Genomic DNA, 20985 nt, shown 5'->3' on the forward strand with positions numbered 1-20985 from the left:
AATAATTGACGTCGATGCATTCGGACTGAATTATGTTATATCCGCCATTTTCTCCCACGCCGAAAAGAACCGATGTTTTTACCAGTTTGACGTCAATTTGATCTGTTTGTATAAACACATAACCCAAACGATTGCAGAAAATGGAAGCTGTTAGAGCTTTCAACAATGAGGTATACTAGATACAACATAATTCGGTTCTGATTGAGAGATTTAACCATTTTTATATGTGACCCTCACAATGCATGTTAAAAAATACAGAAACAATAAGATGTTTTACACAATTTGAATGTTAAGACTATAGTGCCTAAACGGACCGTCTCGGGACTTCAGCCTAAATCTAAGTCCAGATAAATGTTTGTATTTCGAATATTTCTTTTTTGAAATAAATTGTGGTCAAATTTCACACATACTCCACTATGTGTGATGCAGATGCACATTTTAATGTTAATCACGTTTTCGGGCTTAATATAAGAACTTATCATGATTCCATGACAAAATTTCATATACTAACCATGCTTAATATCCTCGACAGTAGGGTTATTATATGAGAAGTTTGGAATAGTCACATTTTACAAAAAATGTCAACAGCCGGTTTTAACATGTCGAGAATAACCACAATGCAAATGTGAATCATACACATATTCAAATTGAATACCCGTATTAGGCGTTATTCACATGGTTGATAAATTGTATCAAACGTTCGTGTATCGGTCTATATATTGATTAAATAAAAGATTGAAAAACATGTCTTTTCTCTATTTATTTTTTATCATTTTTATCCATGTGTGCCGCCATATTGTTTTTCCTAAACATTGTGCCTTACGGATGCCACCTAGTAAGGTACTGCATTCGGACCTCAGCCATTTTTATCGAAAACAACCTCGGATGTATATGGATGGTTTACCTAATCAGAAATCAGCATACTAAGACTGCTGCAACTAGAACGTAGTAATTTAATGTAGTCGTTTTAATTAATGACTTAACTCTTGGGAATCTTTATTATGTTTGCAATAATACGCTTCACTTGCAGTCAATTTACACTTAGATCAATAAATACAGGTTAAAACACTGCATTTAATTCAGGTTATAATTAAATAAATTACGAACAACTTCTACTTATGTGCCCGCATACATCGGAGGTTGTTTTCGATAAAAATGGCTTAGGAGTTCTGAATAACGGTACTGCTTGCAGTTTCATCACACAACATGTCCATGTTTAAAAGGTGCGTCAACTTCAGAACTTTATACAAAACATTCTTGAAACTTCAACACTTTTGCATTTAAATCTCAAAAGCAATTGTTTTTCAAACTTTTAATCTCTTTTCATCGCTTATAATTCATTAACAAAATATGTCAAACTTTACCTAAAATTGTGTGTATTAAATTATTGAAAGTTGTGACAAAATATAACCAAGTCAATACAATCATTTTGCGATTACTCTAGATTTAAATGTCAATTAAAGGGGACAAGAATGTTGAATTTGTATGGCATGTACGATTTCTAGGTCGTACAGCTGACTTAAAAGTTGCAATGACAGGGGAGCTCACTGTGTCCGATTGAAATAAATTGTATGCTTCGGCACAATGGCCCTGATGTGATCAAATGTTCAGGGGTTTTTTTTGTTCACCTGTGTAGCGTATTATCATAGTATGCGATTAAAACGGTCAAGCTGTTGATAGTTCATCATATTATCTTCATTTATTACCAATTTAAATACTAGAAAAAATATTGTATGATATATCAGCTATCGGTCATTTTGTATCAATACAAATATAGTATTGATAATTTTATTTCATACTCAGCCCTACTGAGTAGTCAAAGGAGCAGCAGAAATCTGTCAAAATATACATACATGGTCAGCTTAAAACAGCATTACACACAAGTTTTCAGTAACTTCATATGGTTTTAAAAACAGAATGAAAGTGATGGAAATGGAAATTGTTGGGAAATTGTGATGATGCTGTTAAACGCTATCCTGAACTTGCTGACAATGGCAGAATATTGCTTGATAACTTCTGTATTGGTTTTATTTTCCGTGGACGGTAGTTTCAGATATTATTTATATGAAATTGTCACGATCTTTCTTATGTTTGTTGCATCATACAATTAAAAGTCTGTAAATCTGTCATTTCAGCTGTCAAGCTTGTATGAGGGAAAGCCGCCGGTATCCCGGGCGAAGATGTCAACTCTCACCAAAACTGCTATCAAGGCTATTAAGTTCTACAAGCATGTTGTACAGAGTGTGGAAAAGTTTATACAAAAAGTGAGAACAAACTCTTTTAATATGTATAATTATTTATATAATGTAATTATACTGTGATTTTTTTTTCTTTTGGCTAATTTAAGCTTGTCTGACTTTTTTTATTTGTTAATTACACTTATGATTTATAATGAAGCGCATTATAGAATTAAAAAATAAGTCACAACAACATGTATAAAAGGGTTGTTACTGGTGTGTCCATCAATTTGATGATAAGTTTTGCACACAAAATCTGATTGTCATTATTTGGAGTACAAAGTATTGAGATACTTAAAACACACATATCGAAATCGTTCCTTTCAACACTGTGAAACTGCTGTTGTTTACTGAAGACTAACCATTGACTATAACACTAATTCCCATGAAAAGCTAGTATCTTTTTGTTTGTAAAAAAATATAACCTACAATATATATCTTCCAACTTCAGTGCAAACCGGAGTACAAAGTTCCTGGCCTGTACGTGATAGACTCAGTGGTTCGCCAGTCAAGGCACCAATTTGGTGCTCACAAGGATGTGTTTGCTCCGAGGTTTACTAAAAACATCATCATCACCTTTCAGCACCTCTTCAAATGCCCTGCGGATGAGAGGGTATGGAAAGAGATTTGACATTTAAAAAATTCCATTCAGAATTATAAAAAACACAAAGATTTTGTTCATCCAAATGGAAGAATATGATAATATGGCTATCCACCTGTCTGTTTATTCTAACTGACTTTACTCTTAGTTAGGTTAGGTTAGTCAGGTTAGTTTTCTATATTAAATTCTTTAAAAACAATTGCTTAGGGTTTTGATTGTTTCCAGTTTCATGCTTAAAAATATGGGTTGGTAGGTTGAGGATTTACCAAAAATATATTAGGCAAATTGTTTCTTGAGAATGTTCTGTTTCCGAAAGGAATCAATGATATGCCATGGTCAAGAACATCTATACAATCAGTATGACCATCACTGGTATCAATAAAAGCCTAGAACTCAAACTTTTAAAAGAAAAAAAATCAAACAAAAACTTTAGTGTCGGGCAAAAAATAGGGTATGTCGGGAAATCAGAAACAAGCAAGTACTTTGTCTACGCCCTATGAGCTAAATTTGATTGAAAAAGATAGGAAAAACTTATGAACTGTATTTGTTGATAAGTCTGTCTGTCTGTATGGTTTCTGATCAATAAATGAAGAGCATTTTGTCATAGGAAACAACTTTTGTAGGCATGTACAATGTAAGTCTTAACCAGCAGATAACAAACCCTGTTTGTGAGGTGAATAGGTGAAAGTTTAAAATACAAATATTAATTCAAAGTCATAAAATTATAAAACTATATTTGAAGGTGTTTCTTCAATGACATTTGTGTTAATTCCAATGGTCAAGGTCACTTTTGTTGTCAATGTTGAGCTAAACCTCATTTCTCATCCAGGATGTGGATTGTAGCCAATGCAAGGCATTACTTAAGTTCGCTGCAATACCATTATTTTTGTCTATTAATCAGGGGAGATCACTGAGTAGGAGATTATCAGGTTCATATTTTTAGCAACGGGTCATTTTTCTTACATTCGAATTGCTCCCTCAACCAGAATAAATTGCTATTAATACTTGGTGAAAACAGGTTTTAGAAGCGTAAATTCTATGCTGTGTAATGATGGTACTGATACACCTGATTTAAAGGTATTGTTACTCTTTGTGAATATGTTTTCCTTGAATATTTGTCATAACAATTGTAAGTACATTAGTACATTAAATGTAAAATATAATATGTTGTTATAATTGTATTCTCCTTGTTGACAGAGTAAGATCGTGCGTGTGTTGAACCTGTGGCAGAAAAATGAAGTCTTTTCCAGCGAGATCATACAGCCCCTGCTAGACTTGGTTGCTGACCCCACCAAGCCCTCACTTATTGCTGCAGGTAAGGGCTGGCAAATAATAACTAATATTTAGTAAAATCAAGACTGATAGTAAGTAGATCTAAAATATGTGAACACAATTTCTCCATAAATTAATGTTGTGTGGATAAGACTTCTGTTTCATCTCAGCAGAGCAACTTAATCCAAATCTCTATCCTATTGATCCTAACTTGATAATGGACTTAAATGTCTTAGTATCTCACAATTTTCGTTATGTTCTTTGCATATGTTCTTTGCATTTAAATTTGCTAGGATGCTGTACTATCATTGTGTTTCATCAAAAAGATTTATACCAATACTTGGACATTGTCTTCAAGCATTGTTCATATTTGTTGTATGTCTTACAGCCCAGTCAGCAGTGGACCGAGTGTTGGCTTCCAGTGGGAAGCCTGGCGGTTCCCAGCAGCAGCAGCCCTCAGGGCAGGGAGATGGCCCACATGGCCAGATGGCAGCTGAGAACATGCTGGCTACACAGAATGACATGCTCAACACTGTTACACAGCTTCTACAAAACACCAACACGGTATTATATCTTCAATACATTTTGTTGAAAATCTATAGAGCTCTTGAACATGTTACTACAAGCTTGAAATGTCAAGTAGAAAACAAGCATTATTAAGTATTTCTCATGTGTTACTGTGCCACAATAGACATGAAACTAACACTTGTATGATGTGCATATTGTAACCAGTGGATATTATAACCAATCTGTTTTAGAAAACAGAACCTTTAGCCCACAAGCCTGCATTGGTAAAATGCTTTCCCGGCTTGCTCAAATTCTTGACTTTATACAGCAGGGTTTGGCATAAATGTTCTTTCACCAAGCCCTGCTACCTGTAAAGCATTTGATCGCAAGAATTTGGGTTTATTTAATGAAAGTCTTATTTTTATGTCTGCTTAGAAATACATACAAAGATGCAAATAAATTGTGTATATCCAGGGTAGCCAGAGCCTGGACGCCCAGCAGCAACAACTACAACAGCTACAGATGCTACAGCAGCAACTGATCCAGCAGACAGCTCTGATGCAGCAGCCGAGCGGTGGGGCCCCCCTCATAGACGCCAACCTCCTCGCACAGATACAGACCCTCACAAACCAGCTCCTCCAGAAAACAGAGGGACGGACAGATGAAGCCAGTGGATTTAACAAGGTCCTTACATCTAATTTATTGATTCGTCAGGGAAATATGTTAATCAGGGATCATTGATAAAAATTCGCCCTGTCTTTGCTATATTTCTATAATTAATTGAATGAGGCATGTATATACACTAAACAAAATTCCTAACCGTCCACCTAAGTAATCTTCTAATATTCCATTCCCTGTGAAATACGCCTAATTACAAATTAGTTGCACGAAAAGACCATTACATCGTACACATCCTGTGAAAACTTGGTTCACATATTTCACGTTGTCAAAAAGATACAGTGTCTCAGATGACTACACCCTCAATCATAAGTCACAAAATCTAACATAGCGTGTAAAGGAAGAAAAATAAAAATACCACCCTTTAAAATGGTATTACATCATATGTGAGACTGAAACACAGTCATCAATGGCTTAATTAGTTCAAATGAATGTTCAACTTTAACATTACCATCTATGTGAAACAAAGCCTGAGTCAAAAGATTGCTTAAAATACAAAACAAAGAAAAGTTTGATTCCCTATGAAATTTGCATAATTATTTCTGTTCCTTGTGACTTTTGGATTTAGGAGTAACCACATATGAACTGTGTTTTCTCTGCTATTTATGCTTCGATTTAGCTGAATTTTTCAAAGAATATTGCCAGGAGATGGCGGATATCGAATACTGAACTGTATATTGATTATACTTAATGCAATTTTCAAAAAGGTTACTTTACTAAGTGGCCGGTTAGGAAATTTGTTTAGTGTATATTAGTTTTTGGTTTTACTTTATTTATTTAAACCATTTGGTTGATGGTCAGACTGTGTGTATTAAAACTTTTTAGTTCATGTTTTGACTTTGGGTAGAACAATCATTTGGTTGATGGTTTTTGTTGTAGAAACTACTGGACTTTGACTATGGAGAGAGCGATGATGAGGAGGGAGGAAGGCACAACATACACGGGTAAGGCATCCACATTTTGGTCTGAGATAATGATGCAGACAGATTGAGCATGAACTTAAAACATGGTCAAGATGTTAACTTAAGCCTTAATACATATAGTCTTGTTTCGAATGACATAATGCCCATGTATAACAAGGGCGAACCCTCTGACTGAAATAATCATCATGGTACAGGGTTCGAATTTAGCCCTCGCACACTCTCAAAATGCAAGCCAAAATTGAAAAATGCGAGTTAAAATTAAAGACACTCGAGTAAAAGTTTGCGAGTTCAAAATTTGCAGAAAATATGCAATCCTCAAAATAGATATGAACATAATCGGTGATCAATTCCTGCACAATAGATTTAAAACAAATTTTAGAAATGCCTACTTTCGTTTTCCGATAATCACACAGAAATTGATGATGTAGATTTACTTTATGCGCACAGGCAGGTACTCATTAAGTACTATGTATTTTTGTAGACTGGTTTTTCGTTCCCATTTTTGGCGGTGATATTTAGCAATAATCGTATCAAGACACAGTCTGTATGATGATGAAAAGCAAAAAGAATAGTTTTTTTACGCAAGTTGATTTTAAAATCGCTGACAGCTGATGGCAATGATAAACCAGTTCCAAACAAAGAAGCCAAAATGAAATAATCCGTCCGGTAAAACTGTTTCGATGTGGAAGAGGAAGTTAAACATTATATTGACCCTCAACACAGATGAAGAAAGGAACATTTTCAAAATATTTCGCACATACCAATAATTGCCTAATCAAGACTTCCTCAGTACGTAATGTCAGTGTTACATATATGATGATATTGTTTAATGTACAATTACATGATCATTCATTAAAATAATTTCACTATATCTTAAACCATTGTTTTTCATACAATATATACTTTTTCCTTGCAAACACAAAGGTATGCCTTGAAAAAATACGAGTGAGTGTCTGGTTTTGCGAGTTGAAAATTTTAGCACTCTTAAAAATTTGCGAGTATCAAAAACAGTTAAATTCGAACCCTGTGGTATACTTCTTCCCTTGGCTAATAATGAAAAACTGGCATCTTTTTGTTGAACTCTTAATGATTTTTGTACTGAAAAGGTTCATACAATTATAGCGTAATCATATTAGAGATATCTTGAGAGCGATTACCAGATCAGTTGATACAGTGTGTTGTGTGTTACAGGGAGGTGAAGACAATCCTGAGTGACCAGAGCCTGATGAAGCAAATCAACGAGGTGTCCGCGACCATCCAGAAGAACCAGCAGTACACCAATGAGCTCTCAGACCTTGAACGAAGACGATTCCTCGAACAGCAGCAAGCAGAGTTTGACCAACAGATTGCTCAGGTGGGTTTTTTTTTCAGAGATGTTACTACTGGTCACCTCTTAGTGATTATATTTTTGCATTTGGCTTGCTTGGTATGAATGATTTATATCAATAATTCTCTTATTGAGAAGACAGATTATGCTTTTATCTTGGCATACATATAGTGTCCCACGACATCCTTCAACTTTTAAGTGAACTTCTTAAGTATCTATATAAAACATGTCTTGTATCAGAAAAGTACGTCAATAGCTACCGTGCAATTAAAAAAAATACTTTCAAACTGGAAGAGGGCTTCCTGGAGGAGAGGTTTTTTGATAAATATTGATCACAATTATGGTTGGCACTATCACCATTATGTTGTTATGAATGTGCAGGACATTAGTGGTGGTGGAGGATTCCAGGGCCAGCCCCCGATGCCAGAGGGAGCGTACCCAGAGGAGGGAGAATACACTGAGGATCAGCTGCAAGATGAGGACTTCCGAGACCATCAGCAGCTTCGTGGTCGGGAAGACAGAGACAGGAGGGACCGCCGGCGCAAGTCACGTGACGGGTCAAGGTAGGCAAACCTACCAAGAGGGCTGTCTCAAATTATAGACTTTTTTTTGTATGGAAAGTATTCTATTTCACCCTGTAAAGCTGGACTTGAAAAAATTGCAATTTAACACAATAATGCATTTACTGTAAATTCAGTACAATGTAAAGGGTTTTTTATTTAGATTTTATGTTTTCATTCATTGTAGGTCACCAAAAAGACGGAAAAGATCAAGGTCACGGTCTCGAGACCGCCGCCCCCGTAGATCACGATCCAGAGACAGACATAGGAGGTCAAAGTAGGCTTAGTTTATTAGCATGGTTATTACAGAGAGTCAGTCATCATATAAAATTCACAATATAGAGATTTCCTCCCAATTTTTTGCTTTAAGTTTTTCTTAGGTTGTTCTGTTTATGAAGAAAAACAGGAAATCAAGATTGAACTAAAGAAAATTGGGATAAATGCATTACTAAGCCTAGAATTACCTTGCATAAAAATCTAGTTTTATTAAATGTTAGTTTGATTGTCCATATATAACACAACTATTCAGCTACACATAATTTTATTTTAAATGAAGAGTGAATGGTGATTATTCAAAATTCCCTTTTTTGGCTAAACTCCCCTTTTAAAGGGCCCTGGCCTTATTCCCCTAGAGCTGAGAAACAGCCCTGGTACATTATGTTTAGCTATAATTGAAGATTTCCTGAAAGGTAGCAAGTTACATATGTGGGTGGTGGCTTTTGAGTTTTTTTTGTTTTTTTTTACGTTTAGATAAATTGTCCAGAAAAGAAAATTGTGGTTTTGCTTCAATTTTAAATTCATTACAACGATAAAAGTTTGTTGTGTTGTTCATATCAAGGAAATGCCAATAATATATGAATGGATTGAATTTTAAAGCTAAATTTTTTCTAGGTCAAAAGATAAAGACCGTGAACGAGAGAAGAGAGAGAAGGATCGAGAACGCAAAAAGAAGGGCATTCCAGCTGTCAGAGCCAACTTTGTTACAAGTATGTTACATGAGTTTTGTACACTTATAAAGTGCTAAAATTAAGAATATTTGAAAATATACTTTATTTTGAAGAAGAGAGGTGGAGGAAATGTTATAGCTTGTTTTGTCTGGTTGTCATCATGTGAAAACTTGAAACTTGGCAAAGAAAACAAACATAACAACATTTTCATTCGCTCCTCAGCTCTCTTGTAAGCAAAAATAGACTTTCACCTTGTACTATGTTACGATTGTTTGTTTTCAGTCTGCACAACAACCATATGGATCGGTCACCTTAACAAGTTTACCTCAGAGGAAGAACTGAAGACTGAGCTGGAGCGATATGGACCTGTCATTAATATAAATGTAAGTTAAAATGGGTTTTAGTCTAATATTCCATAGATTACTTGATGCTCCAGCCAAAATTTGATAAGGGCAGGGTGCTTGTTCAGAAAGGGCACTTTTGAAGATGACTGACTGCGTTGTGTTAGGATTTAACATCAATGTCAATTCCAATAATGATGATACCATCTCTTTATTGCCTGGTAAAATACAATCAATGCCCGTAGTTGTATGTAAGGACTGAAAACAATCTATGCCTAGTAGTTGAATGTAAGGACTGATGACTTGAGTCTAAATACCGGTACGTTGTCTTATCTGCAGATGGTTCCCCCTCGAGGCTGTGCGTACGTGGTGATGGAGAACAGGAAAGATGCCAACAAGGCCATAGACCGCTTGAAGGGCTCCAAACTTAAAGGAAGCGCTCTCAAGGTAATGCATAGTTGAGGTTATGGGCTTATGATGACATATTTTGCTGTGTCTATATTTTGTGTTTCTTAAAGATATTTCACAATTTTTTTTTTCATACTGTATGAAACTAAGTTCATCTATGTATGCTACATCTAATTATAATATGCTTGTGACCCCAGTAGGGTTGCATACCGGTACCCGGTATCGGTACAGTACCGAATAGTCACTTAAAAAATTACCCGTATATACCGTTTCGTAAACAACCGGTTCCGAAATCGATATTTTTCACATTAAAAATAAATATTCAAATCAAATCCCATCCTGGATATACACAAACTAACGGAGAAAATGTAAAAAAAACGAACTTGACGTTAATGAAAATCACGGGTGATATTTTACGGTAACAGCGTGTACGCATTACAAATAGTTTCGCACTATTAGAAATATATCTGCTTGGGGTGGGGGTGTGCAACAAATGCATTTTAATGTAGAATAAACATCGATAAATATATTACTTGTGAAAAGGAATGAATTGCTTTAAGATATTTTCAGAAAATTGCGACTGAAAGATACTGGGATCAAACACGCCTTTAAAGTTCACAGCACATGTTTGAGGGCGTGCTTGCCTCGATTTTTCCATGGAAATTACCCAAATTCGTCACTAGCTATTTATACCTACCAATAATAGATATATCCTATTGATCACGAAGGAATGACGTCACAGGTCATGGACCAGAAATGTGTCAAAATGGCTGTTTTACGATGTAGTAAACAAGAGTCTGGCTTGAATAAACACATGTCATTTGTCACTTCTGTTTCCAAAAATGGAATGTTAATCCGGAAATTAAAATGTCCCCGTACGTCTGTTTATCAAAGATAGTATTTTGTTATGAATACAGGGATTATATTATTATTATATGTGATATGACCCAGTTTCACAGCTGTTGAAACACGTGTTCTCGCGATCTCTATAAATATACAAGAATGCTGTCGTAATTATGCATTTCAGACCTAGATTTATTGCCTTGTTGACAAAAAATGATTATTTTATTACGGAATTACCGCATTGTTTTAGAAAGCGATCTTTACTTTGAAAAAATAGAGTTGTACTGTGTGACTTTGTTGAGGGCAATATCTAGTACGACGTCGAGTTAATTAAATCCATTCCCAATGCTGTTAAAACCGTTGCCAATAGCTGACCAAGCATTTTATTTTGATATTTACAAATATTTTATTTAATTCATTTAAAAAACAACCAATGTACACATCTGATTTATAAGCAAAACTTAATCTGAAATAGTATTTTGTTTGTTTGCCCAATACTGTTGAGTTTTTTCTTTGAACAGTACATGATTTCTGCTATTTGAATATAAATTTATTGTCAAATTTTCCTCAAAGATAAACTTGTATCATTGAATTCGAAATTTAATACACTATTGACATTTATTAAATCAAAAGAAAAACTACAAAAATAAGTTTTGGGGTACAAAAAGGGGCTTACCCGGTATTATCTATTGGTTACTGGTAATCAATGTACTGATAAGCCCTGCAATGGCAGGCCTAATATGGCTTAATTTGACATTAGGGAAAGGGGAAACAAATTATCTTAATATGTTTTCTTCTTTGTATTTATTTCAACTAACAAATAAATAATTTGAATAAAAAGAATCTATTAAATTTGTAAACATTTAGTAAGCCTTGTTTTAAGTTTCGAATTTTGATAAAAATATTTGATTTTCTGTGTCTTGGACCATAAAGAGCATACTAATTGAAAACGATAATAAGACAACGATTATATTTTTTATTATTTTGTTCTGTATTCTTATTCAATTCTGTTTAAATAAGAAGATATATATAATACTACGGAAGTAAATGGACGTCAACGGTGTCAATATAAATAATACCCGCACTAAACGGAACATGAGTCGATCGATATCGTCGATATTGTATTGTCGGAAAACTTGAGAAATACCAATAATTAATGAAGAGAAACCATTAAACTTTTTCACAAATATTTTTAATGTTAATCGGACTTGAGTTGGTAATTCTAAATCATAGGAACATAACTGTAAACTTGTTTAAAATGCAGGAAATTGCACCATTTTGGATACGAAAATTAAAAAAAAATCGACATCGGGAGGGGACATCCCTCCCAAACCCTCCCCTTCCGACATGCCTTATGAAATTCCTGGCGGAAACCCTGATGGTAACGAAGACAATTAGTGCACCTCTGATATTGTCTAAAGAGCTCCAGATATGTTGCGCAAGATTCAATCTATCTACAACACTATTTGAAACACTTTTCTACCTCTTTGTTATATATAACGGTAACACAACTTTAAAACATGTATGCTATTGAACATGTTTTTGTCTAGCAGAAATACTTAATTTTAAGTATTTTAAGCTCATTGTTCATGGGTAGGAACCATTAAGTTATTCGCTTGGTATCAGTATCGGTATCGTTAAGATACCGTATCGTTATGTTGGTATCAATATCGGTATCGGACCGTTTCGTCCTCAACGGTATGCAACCCTAGACCCCAGGGCTTCAATGAATGGATGTTTGGAAGTATATTACTCTGAAAATGGGCTAAAACTTCACCTAAAAAGGCTGGAAGCTAAAGCTTTTAGAATCTTGTGTCAATCTTCCCTTAAAGACTACATTTTCAATAAGTTATGAATTAAATTAATAGTTGGCATTTGTAATTTGCACATTATTTCATATCTTATCAGAATTGTTGTACAATAATGGAGTAAATTAAAAGTAAATTGGAACTTCCATGTTTTAGAGAAAAAATTCCAAAAGTGATGGCAAGGAACTGCTACTTACAAATTCTTAAAGAAGCTCTGTAGCCCTAATTTCTTACAGCATGAACACACAAAATTCAATCATTCTTTTGATGTACATCTTAAATAATCATCCATCATGATTTGAAATTTATACAACTTTCAGAAAGTTTATTGTAAAAGAATGAAAGATAAGTTATCAGCAATATACACTTGTATTAAATTTTTGCTATAAAGTTAGTCATAACCCCTTGCAGTTCATTTACCACATACAATATTAATGTCAAGTTTTCCACATACAAAAGACAATGAGACTGTAAATATAGTAAAAGAAGGATGAAATGACAGGAATGACAAAGATCAACTAAAACAATGTAAGGAGGCAAGGCAATAGATGAAATTTCTGCAAGAGGTAAAAAGGATTGTTCAATCAACTGTTAATGTTCAAGAAAACATTTTTTGTTATTGATACAAATTATTTTGTCAACATAGCAATATTTTATATATTTCCTTTCTCCTTTCTGCCCTTTCTACCCTGTATGTGTATTTGTGTGTTGTAGACTGCTTGGGCCCAGAGTGGCAGTATACGGGGCTCTGCGTTCAAGGATAGCTGGGATCTGGATGAGGGGGCCATCTATGTCCCGTGGGACAGCATGCCCGCCGACCTCACCACCTTCCTTGATGGGGCCATTATTGATGCAGAGTCCCTACCAGAACACCTCAAAGGTAGGCTCTGTTCAAACTTAAAACATGAAGGTAACTTTAACTACCATTAATTTAAAATGTTAGAATAATACTTTCGACATAGGCATGTCTTGTTTTCATTATATACAGTGGCCATTAGCATCAAAGAATAAAGGCGTGATTTTGTTTGTTGTGTATGAGAGTTGTATGTCTGTTTCAGACATTCCCTGTGAGCGTACGAAGGGAGATATCGAAGCAGCCTCCGCACCGCCACCCATGGGTCAGCCCCCTCCTCCCATGTCCAGTATGGCCAACGTCATGCCACCACATATGATGGGTGTGTAACTTGTGACTTTCTTTGATATGATGAAATGTTATTTAAATTACCTTCATAGTTTAAATAAAGCTCAGCTATAGTGTAGGAAACTGGTCATATGGAAGCTGTTGACATATTTAATTCACACATATTTAAGATGCCTGGTGACCCCTTATAATTGTGGAATCATTAAAAAGGGTTTTCCTGCAGAAAAAGAAGCATTTAAAACATCTACCTAAAATGATTTATCAGATGAGCTTTTTTGGCCTTGAAAGGTGAATCCATGTCAGATTTCATCTATTAAAAATAAAGAGCTAACATACAGTTTTATATCTGTATGTATCATGTAGTTTGCTCGTTAATTTACATATATTAGTCATTGCCAAGCAATTGATGCTATGGAAATTTGCTAACATTGAGCTAATTTGTGGGTCAGACTCCTACACCATTGAATGAGGTAAATGATTACAAAAGCTTTGAATTTTTATTTTAAATTGTAATTATTACATAGTTGTACATTACTGCTTCGGATTTTAATAGCAAATTGAATTTATACTTTAAATTTTAGATAAATTCTTAAACAGTTGTACATTACTGCTGTGTATTTAAATAGCAAATGTAATAAGCCATTGGCAGGCATTATAAACAGGCTGGCTTGCAATCATTGAAATTAGACTTTTGGATGAACAAGCCCGAATTCATATACTTATAGCTTGGCATCAAATTTTTGAACAAGCCCTGCTATATAAAATTCATTATTTGAGCAAGCCCGGAAGACATTTTACCAGTGCAGGGCTTGCGGGCTTGTGTTAATTTCGACCACTGGGCTTGTGATAATTTCAACCAATGCATTAATTAGTTAACATGCATGAATGTTTTAACCACTATGCTTTTGCAGGTATGATGGGAGGTCCTGGTATGCCAGGAATGATGGCAGCGGGGATGATGATGCGCCCCATGGTGCCGGCCATGCCTCCTCAGCCCTCAATGCCAGCCCTACCCCCCGGCCAGCCCCCCACACCGATGATGCAGGCCGCCCCACCTGTACCTAGCATGCCCAACATTAGACCAGTATGTACATACCATTTATTTTGGATATACAAGCCATTAAAAAATTTCCATAGGTAAAAAATGTGAAGAAACTACCATTTTACTTAACTCTAAAATATTTTCAACAATTATCTTTTCTTTAACACTAAACTGTTTTAGGAGCAATGCCTCTTCACATCAGACAGAGGTCTGCATTTTTATAAAGCATAGAACTAATATGCTTGAAGAACTGGTTAGTAGTCTGTTATCACATCTGTTGTAATGTTTCAGCCGATGACAGGAGGCATAGCTAACATGGCCACTTCAGCTGCCGCAAACTCCCTGGCCCAAACAATCCAGAACATCATGTCCACTACCACAGGTGAGGAAACACTTAACATTGATGTGAACTGTCTGTTAGATACCATTAAGATCCATGTTTACTGTACATGTACTTGCATTATCATTTTACTTTTACAATAGTAAAGCAACAAGTTAATCAGATAATTGTTAATTATAGTGGCATGTTTTGATGTTTTGCATAAAACAACATAAATACAGATGAATTTAACATTTGTCAGGCACATCATCGAATATTGTATTCGCACGCACGCACAGAAAAAATAATATTGTATATATTATTGGCAATGTTTACTGTTACAGGTGTGTTGCCCAATTCCCCAGCTGTTCCACCAAGGCCCTCAGGGTTCACAGGGACCAGTCCCCAGGTGCCAAGATACAGCTTTAACCCCAATATGCCTCCCCCAGGCTTTAGAATGCCACCGCCTGGGTTTCAGGGTGCACTTCTCAACCCCATGATGGGAGGCCCTGGTGCAGGGGGTCAGCCTTCAGAGGTCCCAGGGGGAGTAGGGCCCAGACCACCCATGGGGCCTGGGATGAATGAGAGACCCCCACTACCACCTGGACCACAGGGGCCCAAACAGCCGGAGATGATGTGGCCTCCCGACAGCAATGAAATGGATGAAGACATAGATGATGATGTTGAAATGGGCAATCAAGGTCCTCCAAACATGAACAATATGCAGTCACCATTTGGAAGAGGCATGAACAGGCCTCCAATGGGAGGACCAGATATGGGGGGACCTAGGGGAATGAGACCGCCCGGGGGGTTTCAAGGAGGAATGCCTAGTCCTGTGAACCAGCCTTGGGGTATGAACAATAGAATGGGTGGACCCAGAGGCATGGGCCATAGGGGAGGACCCCACAACAGGTTTGGTGGACCTCAGAATATGGGTGGACCAAGGGGAGGACCTCCTCCATTTATGCCTGGAGGTGGCAGAGGGGGATTCCAGCCAAGATTTAATCAATCAGGAAACAGAAACCAGGGTCCTGTCTCCCTCTTTGACTTGCCTGATATTCAGCCTAAGTTTGACCGACGACGCCCAAACAGTTTTGAGGAGGAGGAAGCAAGCTATGGTGAAAATGAGAATTATAATGACAATGATAACTATAAAGGAAAATATGATGAAGGTTACAATGACGAGTATTCAGAAGAAAAACAGGATATGTCTCGAGAGCCACCGGAAGAGAAAACAGAAGAACCTGAGGAGCAGGCAAGGAGTAATGTTTACCCATTTAATAATTGGTCTGTTGTAAAACATGGCAAAAGTGAAAGTAAACAACTTGAAACTGACAGTGGTTCAGATAATCAGGGTAGGGATAGAAGTCGAAGAGACAGAAGTCAAGAACGTGATAGAGATAGAGACTTTGGAAGAGACCGTGGCAGAGATAGACCTGATTCAAGAGACAGGGATCGAGACCGGCGAAGAAGTAGGGATAGTTCTAGAGATGGTGATCGCAGACATCGGGATGACTCTCGAGGAGGCCGGAGAGATGATAGAGAAAGGTCTCGCAAAAGTAGGTGGGGAGATGCACTGGAAATCACTGAACCTGCTGATACAGCTAATAATATAGACAAAGAAATGAGTGTAAATGAGGCTGCAACAGATAATAAGACTGGAAATACAGTGACTGAATCTACAAATGTGGAAACGACTATTAATGAAAGTGAATCAAATATAAATGATACACAAAATGAAAGTGTATCTAATACTACTAATGATAAACAAAATACACAAAAAGAAGGACTTGTAGATGCGGAAGCTCCTTTAAATGACATTGTGAATGAACCTGTTACCAACGATACAGGAGAACCAGTTGCCAAAACTGATACAGAAGCTGAGCCTCCTAACATCGAACATCAGCGAAATGTGGAACCTGAGCCAAGTCAACAATCTGAGGAAGCTTTTCAATCTAATGGAACCTCACAGTCAATAGAGACAGAGGCACAGTCAACAGAAACACAGGAGGCAGTTAACAGTGAACCTAGTGTAGGAAGTGAAACTATTGGGAAAAATACAGAAAGTGTAGTCCAGAAAGAACCAAAGCTTGATTTAGAAGAAGGGGAATTATCAAGTTAATGATAATGACATCATGTTGCTCATCTGTGTTCATTATACTATTACATGTCAATCAAATATCATGGTTACGAAATGTTAATTGTTTTTCTCAATTACTAAGCAAGTGTTGATTCTCAGAAATTTACGTGATCATGTTTCTTTTTCAAAACTGGAGTTTGGAAGAAATCATTTTTTTATTGTCAAATTATCATTATATGGTTTCCTTTTGTTTTTGGATGCCTACTTAGTTACAAGTTGTCTGCGAACCAATGTCTACACATTTGACAGAAGACCATATTGGTTTTCTTACATGAAAGATTGAAATCAGGTGATATTGTTAAATTGTACAGAAGTAATTTTATTTTTAATTCTGCATGCATTTGTTTTTTAAACAGGGCATGCCTTACTTGTGATCTCTCCGATTCGGGAGTAAAATAAAAATATGTAAAAAGCCCGAAAATGTCTTCTTTCTGCCATAAAAAATATTTTGTAATTGGAAAAAGAAACATATTTTCATTATTCTGGTTATTAAGAATAGAGGTAAAGAAGATGTGATATTATATGAGGTGCAACACCGTCACGTTTGTGTTTGTAATAACAGGTTCATGTTATGGAGGCAATGTGTACAGTGGTGAAAGGGCTGATTTATGAAGTGTTGATGGAGGTAGTATGTTATGAGGTAATCAAAGACCAGCGGGTTGGAAGTGTATATAGTGCATACATTTTGCCTGTTCCAAATGTTGGTTCTTGTAAAAAAAAAAGCTGCTGGTATTATTAACAGAATATTTATATTATGCTATGAAATTCACCATGGCTGTGTAGATCGCACATATTGTGCTGAACTCGTAGAGATTTGAAACATTGCGCAATTATTATGTGAACTTAAGAGACAGTGAAAATCATCCAAGGTAGGTGACTTGCCAATTCACAAGTGTGGAACGAAGGGAAGAGACTCGTCCGATGCCTGCGTATGTAGAAGGACTTTATACAAGACTTTATTCCTTGCGTGTCTGTGCTAGCCTAAGGTATGTTGTTTGTACTGTATGAAATATTTCTGCTTGATTTGTATGAATGTCACCTCAATTGTTTTTATTCCAATTACTATTTTGACTGTTTGGTTGCAATAAATGGTGTGTAAGGTATGACATGTGGCATTCTATCTGATGATCTGCCCACCATGCTCCGTATTGCTAAGCACCACCTGTATTTTAGTTTGGAATTCTAGACCTGTACCATATAGCGCCGTCAACTGACGTCATTTAAATACCTAAACCTATTATTGGCACTGAACTATTTTGATGACGCATTTAGTTGAACACTAGCCGCGTGTAGTGTGTAATGATATTTATAGACCACAATGGATTCGTCGTCTTAGAGGGCTTAATGTTATCGTATTACGATATAGATTTACGATCTTCTTTCATTGAGCTCTCGTCATGTCTAGTCAAAAATGTCACAATGATAAAACAAGAGAATCACCATGTTAATGTCTTGAGGCCACAGTAATGTCCCTTGTTTCCATTAAACTTGCTCCGAATGTTTGTCTATGATTTTTATTTCGAATTTTGGTCATGTCCGGTCAAAGACGTAGGTCACTGGGCCAACCAAACTCGTTAAAAGCGCCACATTATTTTTTCGTAATGGTGTCGATTTTTTTGGCCTTGGCAAATGTTGAGTGATAAAATTAGTGTTCCAAGACCATGTACTAAGAAAACAATAGTTGTTAGTGAAGAGCTTTCCACAGTGCACAAGTGGGTATGAGGGTCTAGATCACACAAGCTTTATTTTTAGAGCCAATTTTAAAGCTGCACTCTCACAGATTGAGCGTTTTGACATTATTTTTTTTATTATTAAAGTTTGCTGACAAATAATCAGATCGAAAATTAATGTTTTATGGCTTAAACCGTTACTTACGGTAACATGCATAAAAGATTGATATTTGAACTTAAATATAAAAATCTGCAATCTATTTTTGACAGCAGTCTTATATAACTGGTTTTTATGCATTTTCGCAAAAATTGGCTCGTTCCAAGACAAAAAAAAAATGTTGTTAAAACGTCCAATCTGTGAGAGTGCAGCAAGTGTGTCCTTCCATACATGTGTAGGTGTTTTGAGAGCCAAGCAAGTCTTACGAAAGAATATGCGACATTTTGGCATTTAAATACAAAAGTATAACATCAATGTGATTGGTTTTGGTGGCAAAATGTTTGGCACTGGTGGCTCGGTGTTGATTGATCCGATTTTATAAAATGTTTGCATTTTTAGTTTAAGTCACTGTTTTTCAACATTTTATTGAATAACTTTTGAAATAAATATCATCAAGAAACTTTTGCTGATGGGACTGTCTAGAACATTATTGTAAAACTGAACACCATTCGTTGATAAAATATTCGTTCATAAAACTTGCTCAACTCCCAGACCCTATTACAACAAAACGTGTTTCAAGGGACGTATGTTTTTACTCTTAACATCTATTCGTGACTAGGCCATATCAAAGGAAAAGTCGGTCAATTGTATACTATCTGAAATCAAAATTCAACAAATTGAATTTATGTTGGAATGCGGGTCATTTCGGCCAGGTCCAAATTGGCAGTAACACGCACGACACGGTCTATTTCGGTGTACTTTAATTTGCTGTCGAAGATTTGTCTCAAACTAAAAGAAATAAACAACTATTTGTGAACTGTTCCGTTATATATCTAGAGAAATTGTTGCACTCGCTTGTATGCAGTTCGTCAGGAAGTATTTATTTGTGATAAAAATGTACATGCATTCAAAACTCCCGCCAAGGCTGGACCGAATTTTTAATTTTGTTGATATGCTTCAAAGTTTAAACAATACATTTACACAATTCATTTAATACAACAATAACAAAAGAAGTGCGAATTAGACCTGGTCGATATAGAAAGTAACCCGATAGCAATATGGAGTGCCGATTTGACAAATCAAAGGTCATTTTCAGAGTGAACTAGTGTGGGCCGGGCTGTTGATTGGAATTAGCCCATAAACATTGTAGCCAAGTTTGGTAGACTTAAAGATTGGATTAAGAATTGAAAGCTGGCCTCGTGAATTGGTTGAATTTGACGGTCAAAGGGCCATAACACTCCAGTTCATTGTGCGATCTGGCTGTTGTTCGACATCAGTCGAGATATTATGCTAATCAACATTGTGACCATGATACAGCTGTAGAGATTCGATATCACAGATCGATCGAGGTCATTCGTTTGACGCCGCGGACGAAGACACCGGACAACCCTCTTGATGCAGCGATGTAGTCATACACTGTATAAAGGCAGACTGATCAAACTATGACGTGGCAAATGTAGTACATCTAGATGTTGTACGCTTTACAAATTAAACCTAAAAATATTAAAGCTGACTCGTTACTATTAAAGCTGACGTCTTTACAATAATATTAAGGAAAAACACACATGCTATTATGGCTACAATATAACCCAAAAGGCTATTTAAAACAACACTTATATCTTATCTTCGACCATTAAATTCAACTTAACTCATAAAAAAATAGTAAAAATGTACATTCATTTTGTATGAAAATGATAACAGTTTTTTTAATGAAAAGCCTGTTACGGAGACACTTTCGTGTGTGATGAAGAATACAAGAAATAGAATTCAGTACCAAAAATGTCCGAAACCATTAAGACAAGTCTATACAAAAACACATCGTCTCTTCCATCTACGCAGGCGACATACAACTAGTAACCGCATTTTCAACACAGTCTATAGTATGGTCAAGTTCATAAAGTGATCTTGTCCGGTGGAGGCATAGGTCACAAGGCCAGATAGAAGTAAGAAAAAACTGAATACTTTTAGACCCGTAAATCGGAATCTATCATCGACAGATCGACATAACATTTTACATATCTGACGAATAATTGCGCGCAAGGGCGCATCAACCGCCGCGCTGTT

The 20985-nt window shown here is 36.1% G+C and overlaps 1 protein-coding gene across 1 annotated transcript; it reads left to right on the plus strand.

Moving 5' to 3' along the window:
- Window positions 1-31: 31 nt before the first annotated feature.
- On the plus strand, window positions 32-18197 carry LOC128239026 (SR-related and CTD-associated factor 4-like). The gene is made up of 18 exons (XM_052955452.1): window positions 32-170; window positions 2136-2264; window positions 2689-2850; window positions 4036-4153; window positions 4499-4674; window positions 5092-5301; window positions 6175-6239; window positions 7410-7572; window positions 7927-8108; window positions 8293-8382; window positions 8997-9091; window positions 9335-9435; window positions 9733-9840; window positions 13167-13332; window positions 13511-13627; window positions 14505-14677; window positions 14927-15017; window positions 15299-18197. Exons 1-18 carry the CDS (start codon window positions 141-143, stop codon window positions 17074-17076), a joined length of 3954 nt encoding a protein of 1317 aa, XP_052811412.1. The 5' UTR covers window positions 32-140; the 3' UTR covers window positions 17077-18197.
- Window positions 18198-20985: the final 2788 nt, after the last annotated feature.

The sequence above is a fragment of the Mya arenaria genome, chromosome 6, assembly GCF_026914265.1.
Source record: "Mya arenaria isolate MELC-2E11 chromosome 6, ASM2691426v1".
Lineage (NCBI taxonomy): Eukaryota > Metazoa > Mollusca > Bivalvia > Myida > Myidae > Mya > Mya arenaria.